A 16,153-nucleotide genomic window follows, 5' to 3' on the forward strand; every position below is an offset into this window, starting at 1 on the left:
CCCCCTTAAACAGTCAAGTTGAGAGCCAACCCTGGCGCTGTGCAGACGAAGTTTCCCTCTGCCCGTGGAAGGGCAGCCTCCCTCTGGACACAGGCAGCAAGCAGAAGCCTGAGGGTGCTGACATTCTGCACCAGGCTCGGGACTTAGGAGGTTCCTTCGTAGCTTGGTTCAGGGTGAGAGCTCGCTTCTTAAAAGGGAACTTGCTACAAGCTTCACCTAGAAATGAGCCCTGGCAGTGACTTGGCCCTCTGCGCATCCTCCACCACCCATTCCCCAGGAGAAGGCTGAGAAAAAAGGTGTGGGGGGCAGACAGAGAAAAGAGAGAAGGGAAAGCAGCCACCCAGTCTACAGAGCATGCAGCCGGCATCGCGAGACTACCCGGACTCCACAGAAGCCCTCGTGCAACTATCCCACTGTACCCTGAGGAATAAAACCCACTGCCCTGAGAATCAAGTTTCGGCTTAGCCAAACCCACTTCTGAGATAGAAAGGGTGCTTCAGGCCCATTTTGACTAGTTGGCCATCCTCTCCTCCCTCGTGTGAGAGGTGGGCAGCCAGACTCCTTGGCTCTGCCACCTACTGGCTGTGTGGCCTTGGGCAAGTTAGTTAAGCTCTCTGTTCCTGTTTCCCCCTCTGAAAATGGGGTGATGGTAGCAGTAATCTCGTAGGGTTGTCGTGGGGATTAAGTGAGCTGATCCACGTAAGCGTCTAGCAGAGTGCCTGGCACACGGCCTCCACTGGGCAAGTATTAGCTGTTGTTACTACATTCCCACGCTGCGACAGGAGCTTAGGGATGAGGGGAGGAGGAGGCGGCTGCCTGGTGCACCTGCGCACACACTCCATGCTCTCCAGCCAGCTCACCCACTTACACTCACCTTGGCTTTTTTCTTTTTCTGCACAAGAAAAGGAAATAGGCAAACGCAGAATAAGTGAAAAGCAAGTTCCCAGAAAACCCAGTGGCTTTTGGCTTCCCTGTGACCTGGTCCTTAGCTTGGATTGAGGTTCTGGGGTCCAGAAATCAAGGAGCCAAAGAAATGGCTGAAAGGTGAGGAGAGAGGAAAACTTTCTCCTCGCTCAAGGCCCGGCCAGGGCTGAGGCTATGGCTTTGTTCTATACTCTATTCTGATTGGACCTAGCCAACGGAAGGGGTCTTCCTGCTAATGTTTTATTTTTTAATGATGTTGGTTACTAATACACTGAAAAGGTGGCTCACTCAAATGGCAGTGAGTTTTGTTTGACTTATATAGTATGTCTTTTTTTTTTTTTTTTTTTTGAGCAGACATTTAACACAAGGAGATTTAATGTGGAAATCCGAATTTTGGGCTTCTTTTGTAAAATTGCAGGTCTGGCTGGCTACCCTGCAATCCCCTGTTAAGTCATCAGCTAGAGCTGAGAGCAGCTGCTGTCTCTGCACCCTCAGGTGGCCACAGTCACCACCACTCTAGTTGTCCCTCCAACACTGAAGCAAAGTGTCCTTGAGAACTGAAAACAGATATGCCAGTGGGGACACCAAATCCCTGCATCCGCCTGCTCTTCTCATTTAGGTGGAACGCCAGCTCCCATAAGCTGTGAGTTGGCAACTCCTGATAAATGCACTGATTACCAGTGTTTGAAAGATGAGGATGGAACCAAACGCGCTTAATACTAAAACCAAACGCAAAAGCCTGTGATGGTGGGTTGGCCCGAGTGTTGACACTGACCCAGAGCCGTGTGCTTGTTTTCTTCTATGTGAGATTGCGTCTCATAATCCAATGTTACCTGCTGTTCTCATCATCCGTTCTTCCTTTTTCTCTTCCTCTAATTGTTCAAACTGCTTCTAGGACCCTGTTCCGTACATCCCAGCCCTTGGAATGAGTGACCGCCCCCAAGACCTTAATTTCTGGCCATGCTGCACAAAAGCTGTGGTAACATGGACTAATTGCCCTGCACACCGCAGCCCTCTTCTCCCTCAGCCGACACCCACTCTCTCCTCCACCACCAGCCTGTCTCCTACCTGGCCCTGGGAAGGTGATCCTCTGAGCCTTCTCACTTACCAGTGGCCGATCCACAGAGATTGTACTTTCAACACCCCTGTGAGGAACAGAAACATGTGGGGGTCTCAGTGTTACCAGGAGCAAGAGGAAGTACAGAGAGGATTGCCTCAGGTCACATGGCTACTTGGCCAAGTCAGAACTGACCTCAAGAGAACCCCAGGAACCAACATTGCCCCCCTTCCCACCCCAGGATCCAACCCTGTATAGGCCACCATCCCCAGCAGCCAAGCCAGGCACATGGGTTTTTGTTGGGTTTACCAGAGCTGTGCAAAGGCATGATCCAATCATCTACCCATGGGCCTTGTGTTCTCTCAGGGATAGAGATCAGAGTGGCAGAGCCTATGAGCTCATTTCTGATGGCCAAGAGGGAGGAGGTGGCCTTACTGATCTTCCCTGGCCATTCTCCCTAAAATTTCAATCACCCCAACACTTCATATCCCCTTTCCCAACTTTATTTTTTCTCCTTGTCACTTATCTAATGTTTCACTTTATATATATATATATATATATATATATATATATATATATATATATATATATATATATATATATATATATAAAATATGGTTGCTATGAGTCGGAATCGACTTGAGAGCACTGGGTTTTGGGGTAAGAGCGCCTAGAACATAGTGGGTGCTTATGGGAGGGAGGGAAGAAGGCAGGCAGGCAGGGAGGGAGGCAGGAAGGCAGGGAGGCAGGCAGGGAGGCAGGCAGGCAAGAAGGAGGGAAGAAGACAAACAGGAAGGCAGGCAGGTAGGAAGGAAGGGAGGCAGGAAGGAAGAGAGGAAGAAAGGCAGGGAGGGAGGGAGGGAGGGAGGCAGGCAGGAAGGAAGGAAGGAAAGAAGGAAGGGAGGAAGGAAGACAGGCAGGCAGGGAGGCAGGCAGGGAGGGAGGGAGGGAGGCAGGCAGGCAGGTAGGCGGGCAGGCAATGTGACCAGTGGGAACAGGGAAAGAGGCACAGCCTGGTCAACATGTCCCAGGACTCTTGGAGGAGGCTGGTCTAGCTGCCTTACGCCCCCAAGTGCCACAATGGGCCATGGGCAAGTTTAGGGGCTGGGACTCACTCAGAGAGGTTCCTCTTCTCCGAGAAGACCCGGAGGATGAATTCTCCCTCCTGATGGGGCTCATAGGTGGAGGGGACGATGACATACTCGCTGGGCGGCAGGCGGAAGCGCTGGGACACTTCCCGCATGTTGATGTAGGTTTTGCTCCTCGCCTTGGAGGCGTTGTATAGGAAAAAGTCCTTCTGCAGGTGCTGCTTGTTCCCATGCATCTGTGGGAGAGAGGAGCCCACAGGATCTCAGCCCCGGTGGAGGGGGGGGCAGGGCATGCCCTGTCCTGTTCAAATCCCTCTACACGGTCCCTTCCTGACTCTTGGTCACCCCTTTCAATCACTACCCTGGAGCTCCCTACTGCATTTTCTCTTCCTTTTCTGTTGTGGTTCAGAAGTGAAGGTCAAGCCTAACATTCCCACACTCAGGGCCACTTACCAGAATTGCTGTCATCAATTGTGAATCACCTCCACGCTAGGGAAGGACCCCAAGGAGGCAGGAGGGGCCTTGGCTGGGCTCTGAGGGTGGTAATTCCTCCATCCCTAAGAGGGCGGTCACCCTCGGAATGTGTCTGTGACTGAGGGTGAGACGGTGTGCATGAGTGTGCTTGTCTAAGTGACTGAGTGTGAGCAAGTGTGTGCACAAGTGTGTGAGTGTGAATGAGGGAGTGCAAGTGTGTGTGAATGAGTGAGTGTGAATGAGTACGAGTGTGTGAGAATGAGTGTGAGTGTAAGTATGAGTGTGACTGTGTGAATGAGTACGAGTGTGTGAGTGTGAATCAGTATGAGTGTGTGAATGAATCAGTATGCGTGTGAATGAGCATGTGTATGAGTGTGTGTGTGAATGAGTATGAATGTGTGAGTGTGGATGAGTACGAGTGTGTGAATGAGTATGAGCATCAGTGTGGATGAGTGCCTACGAGTGTGTATGAGTGTGAATCAGTATGAGTGAGTGTGTGTGTGAGTACAAGTGTGTGAATGAGTGTGAATGAGTACAAGTGTGTGAGTGTATGAATGAGTGTGTGAATGAGTGAGTACGAGTGTGAGTGAGTACATGTGTGTGAGTGTATGAGTGTGTGAATCAGTATGAGTGTGTGAATGAGTGAATGAGTGTGTGTGAATGAGTGAATATGAATGTGTGTGAGTGTGAATGAGTATGAGTGTGTGAATGAGTGAGTCTGAGTGTAAGCGTGAACGACAGAGTGCAAGTGTGTGACAGGCAGTCTGGTGGGAAGGGAGAAAGTCCGCATGAGGTGGTACAGGAGGCTCATGCAGTGCCCCGAGGCACCTGCTCTGGAGCTAAGGCAGCAGGCTCTCTCCTACCACCATCCTGCCCACAAACCCCACCAGGAAGCTTCCCGGTGCACGCAGACAGACACATGACCCCCCGCCCCAGGTGATGTGTTGCACACAGCTGCTGGCCATTGTCACTTCTTTACCTCTTTGGGAACCTTGAAAAGAAACAGAAAAAGAAGACGCTGAAATTCTGTGGATTTCAAATCTGAATGGGAGCAAGAGGATTGCAAGAACAGCATGCCAGCAATCGTAGAGTCCATGCAGAAATTACTCCCCCACGTATCTGCCTTCACCCCCAGATTTTTCTGGGCGTTACAAACACCTAAGAGGGTCTGATACAGGTGGGCCTGACAATAGGCACTCTGGGGGTCACTGTGTACCAGGAAGCCAGAGAAGCCCTCCAGAAACCTCCCGGGATGAGAGAGCCCTAAAAGCCTCCTCCCTGGGAAGCTGTGTGTTTCCTGGGCTAAAGCAGGTCAGACTACACACCTCGTAGATGGCAAAACCAATGGTGAAGAGGTTGGCCCCCAGCTTCCGCTCCTTCCTCCGGTTCTTCTGCATCAGGGCCACCAGGAAGCTGCAGACCACCTGGGAGTCGTCAGGGTCATCGTCCTCCTCCAGCAGCTTCAGACGGTACTGCGGGTTGGTCCAGAAGGTGTCTGTGGTGCGAGAAAGGAAACGCACATTCAGAGCTGCCTCTCAGAGAAAGAGCAGGGAGGGACATGATGCATCCACTTGCTCCATGCACATTAGGGAAAAAGGTTGCAGGCATCTGCCTAATTATCTGGGGGGCGGCCTTTATGTAGATGGAGCTGCGCTGACTTGGATGTATGGCTTCCTGTCTGTCAGCTAGTGTAATAGTAATAAAAACAGTCACCGAGAAAAACTTGAATGCTATTTCAAATTAAAACAGAGATGTTTATTAAGGGTTTAAAACAATTGCAACTGGGGAACTACGTAGCCCATTGAAAATGGAACCAGGTAGTCCCGGGGAAGCTTTATTACGTAAGTATTCTTAAGGGATAAAAAGAGGAACCAAACCACAGGGAGGGCAATTATAGGAAAATCAATGAATACTGTAATAATCACGCTCTGATTGGTTACTGATTATCAACAGTTGTAGTCAGTGGTTACAGTAGTTTCACTGGACGCTTAGATCATGGTCACAAGATGCTTACATGTATTTTCTTTGTCTATCTTGCAAAACTATCCTGTTGGCAACAGCACCCAGATACCACTCTTCCTGGGTAAGTATATTTTGAGGGGCGCAGATGGTCATTTGGTTAAGACCCCTCAGGGTGTGTATGGTTTCACATCCTGATTTGGACCACCGACGAAAAACATGTTTTTCTCAAGAAAACATAGCTGTTAGTCTAGAAATCCAGATTAAAATTAGATAGCATGATTAGCATATTATGTGTCTGTCTCACTGACTGCACTGAACGTTGTCTTTTCCTGAGATGAAACAATAAAACAATTAAAAATAAGGACAATAATGATAATAATAGCCTTTCTTTCTTGAGATAGGATGGTAAAAGGAGGTGATGACCCCATTGTCTCTTAATAATGCAGCATGTTACTATGCGCTGGGCACTGTGCTGAACACATTATCTTATGAAATCATTGAAACATCAGACCAGCCTGATGAGACAGGTATTATTATTGTCCCCATTTTACAGATGGAGTAACTGAGGCACAAGGAGGTTATGAGACCAGTTAGGAAACAGGCCCTAAGCCAGGGGCTGTACCAGTGAAGGATTTTTACAGGGCAACTTTGGACAGCAGATTGCAGGCAGGATTGTGAGCCCCGCCCCCATCCTAATCTCCCTGCTTACAAATGTTTTTCAGGCAAACCAGCTGAAACCAATCAGTGACCTGAAGTTAAGCCCAAGCTCTGAGATTCATGCCAAGAAACTAAAAATCACTGGACTTCAGAAGCAGGGGTCCATCTGCTACTTCCGTGCTAATTCCTAGCCTGGCCCCACAATAAATAAACATGCTACTTCCCAGGAATTTAATGAATATGTATGACTTCCCCTTTCCCAGGTAGCATAAAAACTTCTTCCAGCCCTTTGTTCTGGGAGACCGTGCTTTGAGACAGAGCTCCTTGTCTCCTCACTTGCTGCAAGTAATAAACTATGTGTGCTTTCAACCTGCTTGACTCTTAGTTATTCTTAACGAGAGTACAAGTGGCGAACCCATTGCATTCCGTAACAGTTAAGTGGCTTACTAAGTTCTCACAGCTGGTAAGTGAAAGAGCAGAAATTCAAACCTAGGTTCCTCTGACCTCAGAGCCTAAACTTCTAACCCCAACACTCGTAATGTTCTGGATGTGATATGGTTTGCTCATATGAGGCCCCTGGCCTTTTGCCTATCAGAATTTTAAAATGCACATGAACACCCTTTGCCTGTTTTTAAATCAGAGGAATCAACGGTAACTACAGCGATGAGAGCAGAGATGATGTTAGTGAGGGGGTTACTATGCAAATGCACGCATGTTCCTTCAACAAGGGCTCATCAGCCGTCTACAAAACATTCTCTCAGGAGCTGACAGGCTGGAAGAGAAGCTAAGACGTACTCATAGTTTGTTATACTATATGATGTACGTTTTAGCTCCTTCTGGGTGCTTTTCAATCTCACCCCTGACTCTGTTTCCATCTAGTCATCTGTCTTGTTCCAAGACTCTGGAGAGAATCCTCTATAGCCACCATTTTGACTTTGTTTAAATTTAATTTTATTGTGGTTAAACATATATAACATAAAGGTTCCCATTTTAACAATTTTTAAGTGTTCAATTCAGTACATTAATTATACTCACAATGTTGTGCAACCATCACCACTATTTCCAGAACGTTTTAACCAGCCCAAACAGAAACTCTGTACCCACTAGGCAATTTTTTCTCTCTTCCCCTCTCAGCCCCTGGTAACCTCTAATCTACTTTCTGTCTCTATGAATTTGCCTATTCTAGGTATTTCATATAAATGGGATCACATGATATTTGTTCTTTTGTGTCTGGCTTAGTTCACTCAGCATAATGTTCCAAGGTTATGTACTGTGTTGTAGCATGTATCGGATCTTCATTTTTCTTTATGGCTTTACAGAGTTTTCATCTCCCCTCCCTCATTAGACCACTTTGTTCTTCCTCCCGCTGAAATTGAAGCGGTGAAGTTCCCCTATGACCTCTTTCTTAACTGCCACAATGAATGGACCTTTTCCAGACTTTATCCACAGGATTCTTTTCTGCATTTAACACTGCTGCTCCTTCTTTGGCTTCTGTGACACCATTCTCTCCTGTTTCTCCTCCTTCCTCTCTGAATTTTCATTCTCAATCTTTACTGATGGCTTCACTTCCCTCATCTGCCTCTTAAATGCTGTTGGTCCTCAGGATTTGGTTCTAGGCCCTCTTCTCTAATCCACTGACACTGCCGCTCTAGGCAATCTCTTTGACGTCCACCGTCTAACCTGCATGTTGACGATGCCTGAGATGCATATCCCAGTCTCCATCTCTCTTCTGACTGCCTCCTTCTCTCCCTCCCTTCCTCACTGCCTTCCCTCCACAATTATTTATTGAGTTCCCATTGTTTAACCAAGTACCGTTCTAATCTGTGCATCCGGTTCTCTATTACACATCTCTCTTCACTCGGATATTCTACAGGTACCTCAAACTTTCTATGTTCTAAACTGAGCTCCCCTCACTACAACCCCACAACCAGCCCCTAAAGACAAACAAACAAACCACTGCGTGCTTTTCTCTTGTGTGTCATATGTTGGACTGTTGCTCCTCAACCAAGAATCTTGGAGTCATTCTTCATTCTTCCCCGTCACTCCCTGAGTTGCCACATATTTTCTCCCCTAAAGCTGCCCTCTCCTCTCCATCTCTGCTGCTACTGACTTGGTCTAGGCTTTCGTCATCTCTAGCTTGAACTATTGCAGTAGATGTTAACTCAGTCTCCAGTTGTTCTGAGACAGCTCCTTGCTGCGAATTCCTCAGCATGGAGGCTTCCTTCTCAGTAAGAGGGGGAGGGCTTAATAGGATAGCGTGTGTCTGGAACTTGGTACAGACTCAATGAATGGTCGTTAGTATTATTCTACTTGGAACTTGCTCTGCTTGGACCTTCCCCCCCATCAAGAGCATCTCTCACCTGGAAAGTTGCGGCAGCCTCCGGCAGAGCAGCCCCTCACCCAGCGGCCCTCATTCACAGACACAGTCCAGGTGTGGAGCTTATCAGACTCCAGAGCATCGGCTGTGAGGTTGCAGATCTCCAGCTTTGTGAAATGGTAGATGAAATCGTCATATGACATCCTGAGAGGTTAGAAGAGAGAGATGCATGTAGAAGCAGATGGGGAGACAGCGGGAAAGGTAAGGCTTCAGGGCTGGCACAGCCCAACAAAACAGTTCAGAGGAACGTGATAATGGTCCCAGGGAGGACCCAGCCCTTCCTTTTTAGGATAAACACAGTCAGTTCTGATGTATCCACTCCCAACTGTCATCTCTTCCAATAATGACTCGAACTCAAGTTGAGTTTGGGAGAGCCGTGCAGCTCAATTCTCCAGAAAGTTACAGCATGCCCCGCCCCTGGGCACCAAACCAAACCAAAGGCATTGCCATTGAGTCGATTCCGACTCATATCGATCCTATAGGACAGACTAGAACTGCCCCATAGAATTTCCAAGGAGTGCCTGCTGGATTCAAACTGTTGGCCCTTTGGTTAGCAGCCATAGGTCTTAACTACTATGCCGAAGGGTTTCCCCCTAGGCAAAGGGGAAAGACATACGGTTTGATGGAGGACAGATAATTAAACAAGCAATTTTAAGAAGAATTCGAGGAGTATCACACATAGGTTAACCCTACTCCTATACGAATTTCAGGGGGTCCCTTAGAAAGTTCAAGGAACCCTGGTGACACAGTAGTTAAGTGCTTGGCTGCTAACTGAAAGGTTGGCAGTTCGAACCCACCAGCTACTCCACAGGAGAAAGATGTGGCAGTCTGCTTCCGTAGTAAAGATTTACAGCCTTGGAAACCCTCTGGGGCAGTTCTACTCTGTCCTACAGGGTCACTATAAGTGGGAATTGACTCAAAGGCAATGGGGTTTGGTTTGGTTTTGGTTAAATTCCCTTTTAGCTGAAACTTGAAGCCTAGGAAGAAATAATGTGAGTGAGGGAAGGTTGACATTGGTTGAACATGGTAAGTGGAGATTTCTAGCTCAGAAAAATAGCATGCACAAGGCCAGGGAGCACGAGTGGCCAGAGCAGAGTGCTGCGGGGCAGGCACAGATGAGGAGCCACAGCAGCTGACCTGGGTTCAGTCATCACTGTGACCTATAAGGCTTCCCCCACAGCCTCCTCCTTGCTGGGCCTCAGGCAGGAGGGAGAAGAAGAGGGTTCAAATCCGCCAAGGCCTGGATCCTGGCGGCCTCTGCAATGGGGCTGAGGTTTGAGGTTCCAGCTCCCGGTTCCATCCGTGAGCCTTTGTGGTCCTCCAGGGGCCTGGACTCACCAGAACTCTCCATTCTCAACGACCTGGTGCTGCAGACGGGCCTTCTCATTTTTGTCCACAAAGCTCCATTCCTTCCAACTGGTGGGAAAATGGATGAATTATTGATGGGGAAAAAGAGAAGGCCTGATGTGGGTTGGGGCAGCAGATGTCAGAGAAATATAGTGAAGTTGACCAATCTGTGTCTCCTGTGTTCGTTTCTAAACCCACACGGTAGGATATGGCCTGGCACACAGTCAGCACTAGTTCTTGCAGGCATGAGTCCTTGGATTCTTGCAGGGAAAAGTGAAGGAATGTGTGTGAACATTTGTGAGAGGCAGTCTGGCTATAAGGATCAGCATCTATCACAACCTGTGGAGGCAGGTGCTTGTCCACTGAATCTCCCCAATGTCTAGATCTGTGCCTGCTATTCATTCGGTGCTCAGTAAATACCTGCTGAGCGGATGAATGGCTGACTGGGATAAGAGTAAGCACAGGACTAAAGGGCACACACAGACACGTGCTGCTTTGCCTCACCCTGGCCATGGTCACCTGCTATCCCTCTCTTGGGCATGAAAGAGGAGCTCAAGAGGCTGTCTCTATTCAGTAAAGGCAATTAGGAACCAGAGATTGGGGGTGTGACTGTAAAGGCTAAGGCTTTGTAAGTTTCCTGGAACCTTTGTAATAACTTCCCCCCAGCATCGTAGCAACAGGCAAGTCTCCACTGACTGGCAGGGCTTGGCATGAGGTGCATCGGCCAGGAATCAAACCTGGGTCTCCCGCATGGAAGGCGGGAATTCTCCCACTGAACCACCGCTGCCCCCCATTAAGTGATAGAATTCTTTAAATGGGTCCATGTGCTTGTGTATGGGGACTGCCAGAAGAGGAAAACTCAGGCCTGACTAAGTACTCTCCATGCATGATCGCTTTTCTTCCTCATAACAGCCCATGAGGTGGGTGCTCACATTGTTCCTGTTTTACAGATAAGAAACAGAGACTCCAAAAAGGGAAGTTACTTGCGCAGTCCAGTCCCCTGCCTTAAGGCTCCCCTCTAGCCTGGGCCTGTCTCTTGCTTTCTAGAATCTTCCTTCCCAGTCCACTTTCCACCTAGTCACCAAGCTCTCTGGGTCCCTGACTCCCCTGACTTCACTCCTGGCCCTTTCCAGGAGCCCACTCACCTGTGCCCCTCCTCTACTGATCTTTCATTTTAAAGGTGATTTCAGACCAAGCATGTGGGAGCACTCATGGCTTGGCACCCAATCCAGGTTTGTTCCATACTGTGTTGTCCCCCGCCATGGGGTCCCAGCACCTACCCATCACTCCAAGGGCCATTCCACTCCACCTGGCCCCAGGGGTTCCGCAGTCGCACCAGCTTCACTTTCTCATCTTTGAACAGGGTCTTGGGCAAAAAGAAAAAGCTCTCAAGCTCTGGAGCCTCTGTCTGGAAAGGGCTGGGACAAGGATGGGGAGAGAATCCCTTACGGGAGCACTGTCCTTCCTCCTTGACCCTGATTGGGGGGATTAATCAGAACCTCCTATGGAATGGGAGTAGTAAGAGCGAGAATCTTAGGACTGAGTCTGCAGGGATCATGGGCTTGGTTGTCACCTCTCCATCTCCTGAGAAGTGATATTCCAGGGAACAACCCAGCCATTATGAGCTCTGTGGGGAAGGGGTGGGACAGACATAGTAGGACCCTGCTAGCACATTTGGTGTCTCGTGTGATTAGATAAACCTCCCCTACTGGTGGAGAGAGCTACAGAAAGATATCCCCTCTAGATGGACCAATTAGAGAAAGGTGCTTCTTCCTCCCACCTTCCGCGATGGGCTGATGCAGCACACTGCCCCTCTCTGCCCATCCCTTGTACAGAGCACGACCTGCCCAGCTGTGAGCAACGGGACTGACCAGGTTCCTGCCTCCTACATGACTCAGTAAACCCCAGAAGTCCCTGAGGAAGCAAAACGTTGCAACTGAACGTGAGAGAACAAGAAACCTGAGAGCCCATGAGGTCAATTTCATAAAACCAAAGTGACATTTCTGTTTGTTCCTTGAAAACGTTGGGGAAACTGCCGTCTATAGCACCAAGAACAAAGACAAACTGAGCGCCATCTTGTGGCAAGATGCAACTCTACCAGTTCATATTGCTGTGTGCGGTCGAGTCGATTCTGACTCATTGCAACCCTATAGGACAGAGTAGAACTGCTCCATAGGGTTTCCCTAAGCTATGATCTTTACAGGAGCAGATCACCAGGTCTTTTCTCCCACAGAGCCGCTGGGTGCGTTTGAACCACCAACCTTTCGGTTAGCAGCTGAGCACTTAGCCACCGTGCCACCAAGTCTCCCCTGCCAGCTCAGATGAGCCCCTCCAATCCCTGACACTCTGCTGGAACCTTAAGTGGAACCCCTGATTGGAGGCGCACTCTGCAGATGGTGAAGAAGCATAGAAAGCTAAGCCCTGACTTCAGGAAGTAGCTCCCCAAGCCCCACAAAGCCCCAGCCAGGCTCACCTCCTCCAGCCCTGTAACTGAGTAGGCATGACCTTTGACCAGCCCACTGGCCATTCTTGTTTCATACTGAACCGGAACAATAGTCTGTGGAGTAAAAACCAGACAGCCTGTCAGGGGTGGGAAGCAGAAGTTCTGTTGCCGGGGTTCTGTGAGGGAAAGGACCGCTCCACACCCCGAAAACACGCCTCACAACTCCTGGACTTTTTTTTTTAGCAGCCGGGCTACAGATTTATTCAAGTGTAAAAGCAAATCAACCCAGCGATAGCTACAGATAAAGAAGAATCTCACTACTTGTTTTTATGTACCCTCTGATTTCACAGGTTTAAAAAACTTTACTCTGAGCCACGGATATTAGTTAATTGCTTTAAATGACCCTCAGAAGTCTAAGAGAAGGGGAACTAGGATGAAGGTAGATTGCAATTCTCCTATGAAATGTTGGACCCTCAATGGTCTTTTCAAGAAAGACAGAAGACACAGCCCCGGGGGAATGGTTTCCTGGAGCTGGCCACCCTGAGAAAGCTCTGCTCTGACCATCAGAGAGCAGCTGGATGCCAGGATGTGAGCTGGGTCAGAGTGTCCCTGCCCCTCCTTTCGGGACCCAGAGAGCCCTTTACGGGAGGAAGCGGGGTAGATGGAGGCTAACCCTCGACTTGGGCTCCCCCTTCCCCTGAGCCCATTCAGGGTTTACTAGTCCTGGAATCGTGCATAACCTTTCTCTTCACATCCTGTCATCTCCTCCACACTCACCTGTTGTAGTTAGTCGCTGTCGAGTTGATTTCCGATTCATGGCAACACCCTGTGTTACAGAGTCCAACTGCTCCATAGGGTTTTCTTGGCGGTAATCTTATTGAAAACAGATTGCTAGGCCTACCTTCCACGGTACTGCTAAGTGGGTTCGAACCACAAATTTTTAGTTAGCAGTTGAGCACAAACGCTTTGTGCCACCTAGAACATGACATTCAAGAAATCGAAAGTCACAAGCACCCAGAGAAAGAATTCCAAGGAGGGCAGAGGAGAGGTCTCTTCAGACGTGACCTGTCTAAGGTTGCAGAGGGCCCCCTGTGGTGCAGTGGCTGAATGTTTGGCTGCTAACTGAAAGGGTGATTCGAACCCATCCAGTGGCTCTGCAGGAGAGAGATGAGGCAGTCAGCTTCCCAGCGGACTGCACTGGGTGACACTGTCAGAGAGGGTGATGTAAAATGTCTGTAAAATTTTTGTGCAGTGTTCCAGCAGAAATTTATTATTTTTTATTAAAATATCCTATCATTAGTTACAATAAAAATTTTTTTCATAAGCTCAGCTTACATGTATCAATATACCTACAAGACTAAAACTCTATGCTAATTTACTTTTTGAACCTTCTAATTCACGCTGGTCAGAGCTGTTATTATTACTCAATTCCTATGACGCTTCGAATCACGTGGTTTTGTCTGCACGCACTATAGGCAAGCCCTGTTGTTTACACTGCTGTCAGACATTGCTGCTGGTGTTTTTATTAGTCGCTGATTTTGTCATATTTTCTGATGTTTTAGCTACAATATTGTAGTAATTAGCATGGGTGGGTGACACCATGAGTTACCAAACTGGGTGACACCAACCCTAGTGTTGCCACTACTGGACCTGTAAAGCCTAAGAAACCCTATGGGGCAGTTCTACTGTGTTACATGGGGTTGCCATGAGTTGGAATTGACTCAACGGCACCTAACACCAACAACAATGAGGTTGTAGAGAGAGCTACTCTATTTTCAGAAATATCCACAGAGGATCCTTGGCAGAGGAGTGGGATCACCGAAGCCCGGTGAGACTAGACAGGACTTCTGTGGCTACGCTTCGTCTGGTGACACAACCCATCTAAGAGGAACTTCCCAGAGCTATGCTCGGTTGTGTTCCCGGAAACTTTCTCAGGGCGAGGGATACGGCGGGGCCAGAGTGTTGGCGTTTCAGCCTCTCCCAGGTCTCAGTCGTCAGATGACCTAAGACCGTGCTGAATGGAAGAGGTAAGGAAGGGACAGGAGGCTTGTTCATCCTCTGTTCCAGACCTGGGAAGCCACCTGAAATGACTCTTTTGGCAGTACCTAAGCATATCATTTGACCTAGTGATCCCACTGTTGGGAAGCTGTCCTATGGAAACAATCATGGATATACACAAAGAGGTATCTCTAAGGATATTCATTATAGCATTTACAAATAATAGCCAACATTTTTTTTTTTTAAAGGACACAACCTAACTTTTCATTAACAAGTAAATTCTGACATGTTGGAATATTGCGAGCCACTAAAAGAATGTTACGGGGGAATACTTACTGGCTCATTAAGAATATAAAACTAACTGAAGAAAGCAGGCTGCAAAAAGGTACATGCAGTGTGATGGCGTTTTAAAAGTAAAAATATAGATTAAGTGTGTACATTAAAAAACTCCTAGGAGGACATATACCAAATATTAAGAGTGGTTATCTTTAGATGGAGAAATATAAGTTAATTCTTCCTCTATGCTTTTGTGCGTGGCTCAGTATTTTTCAGCGAGCATGTATAGAATATAAGTACTAGAATATAAGCTCTATGAGGAGAGAGACTGTTTTGTTCTGTGCGAGAATAGTGTCTAGTGCATAGTGGAGCTCAATAAATATGTGTTGAATAAACAAATGAATTAATTAAAATAAAAGAAGTCTTTTTTGTATTTCTGTCTATTAATTTGTTGTCAGAGAAATCGCCTGGACCATGAGTAAGAAGGATCTCCCACAGAGACTCCCTCTGAACACTGGCTCTTCGGCTTTCTTCAGAGGCCTTACAGTGAGCAAGTTATTCCACTCCGGACCCTTGGAAGGCCCCACTGGGTGTCTGCAGGTAAGGCACTGGCTGCTGAGGGGAGTCTGACCCCAAGAGGGCCAAGTCATGAAGGTTGAAGGGATGGTCAGTCTTGACCATTGGAGGTGTACACACCCGAAGTGGTCTGTCATCTGAGCCTCTGGGGTCAAGAGCTGAGTCTCTGAGCCGTGAGTTATCCATATTCCTCACCATCCGTTCAATCAACTCCCCCATGTTCAGACCAGAAGGAGACGTCCCATAGGTCATGTTCGTCCCATCCTGAGGCCCGGTGGGAAGGGCAGGGGACAATCCAGGAGAGGGAGAGAGAGCAAACAAAGGAAGGTGGGAAGGGAGGGAGGTAGAAAGAAGGGAGAGGACAGACAAAGGAAAAGAGAAGAGATAAATAGAGTATGAATGGAGAAAAGATGAAGGAAAGTTGAGGCAGAAAGAAAATGTTTGTCCATGGTGTTTTATGCTAACTGATCTTCTCAAACTTTCCTGTCCACTGGGAGTTCTGGGAGAGGAAGGAGCAGGAATTCAGATTGGATTCCTTCCCCAGCAAGGAAATTCCCGAGACTATTTTACATTGAGCTGACTCTACGGAAGGTGTATCCTTGAAGCTCAGGCAGTCCATCCTTGGTCCGCCACCTCCTTACCTGTCCCCTTGACTCTTGTCTCAGTTCATACCACCTTGTTGTACTGAGAGGGAAACTACAGGCTGAGCTTCTACCAAGAGAACAACACGAAGCCCATGTTCCAAGTGAGGGGTATGGTCAGTGTCCAATGACTGGGAGGCTTTCTGAGGGAAATGGTGGGCTCAGACCCATAGCCAAATACGTGGCCAGCTTAACCAGGGCATGCTGGCATTGACTAACACTGAAAGGAGAGGCCAGCCCTGATATTAGCCTCTGGATCCATTTCCACCTAAATCCTAGGACTTGGAATGTACTTGTCCAATCCTTTATTAAATATCCCTTGAAAAATTCCCA

At 48.1% G+C, this 16,153-nt stretch overlaps 1 protein-coding gene and 1 non-coding gene across 5 annotated transcripts in view; both read right to left on the reverse strand.

Annotated features, from left to right (window-relative positions):
- Window positions 1-16,153, reverse strand: part of CAPN3 (calpain 3) — a 54,891-nt gene that overhangs the window by 6,349 nt on the left and 32,389 nt on the right. For 2 of the 4 annotated variants that reach the window (XM_064292109.1, XM_064292110.1), the window contains exons 6-13: window positions 12,360-12,443; window positions 11,167-11,252; window positions 9,878-9,955; window positions 8,523-8,683; window positions 4,869-5,038; window positions 4,523-4,534; window positions 3,097-3,305; window positions 2,033-2,069 (exon numbers count right to left, since the gene is read on the reverse strand). In XM_064292109.1, the coding sequence (XP_064148179.1) occupies window positions 2,033-2,069; window positions 3,097-3,305; window positions 4,523-4,534; window positions 4,869-5,038; window positions 8,523-8,683; window positions 9,878-9,955; window positions 11,167-11,252; window positions 12,360-12,443 (837 nt within the window). Of the gene's footprint in view, window positions 1-874; window positions 893-2,032; window positions 2,070-3,096; window positions 3,525-4,522; window positions 4,535-4,868; window positions 5,039-8,522; window positions 8,684-9,877; window positions 9,956-11,166; window positions 11,253-12,359; window positions 12,444-15,299; window positions 15,444-16,153 lie in introns of those variants that run through there. The other 2 variants (XM_064292108.1, XM_064292107.1) reach the window with 2 other exon arrangements.
- On the reverse strand, window positions 10,603-10,673 carry TRNAG-UCC (transfer RNA glycine (anticodon UCC)). Its single transcript has one exon. It is a non-coding gene; the product is annotated as a tRNA-Gly (tRNA).

This window comes from Loxodonta africana, chromosome 10, assembly GCF_030014295.1.
Source record: "Loxodonta africana isolate mLoxAfr1 chromosome 10, mLoxAfr1.hap2, whole genome shotgun sequence".
Lineage (NCBI taxonomy): Eukaryota > Metazoa > Chordata > Mammalia > Proboscidea > Elephantidae > Loxodonta > Loxodonta africana.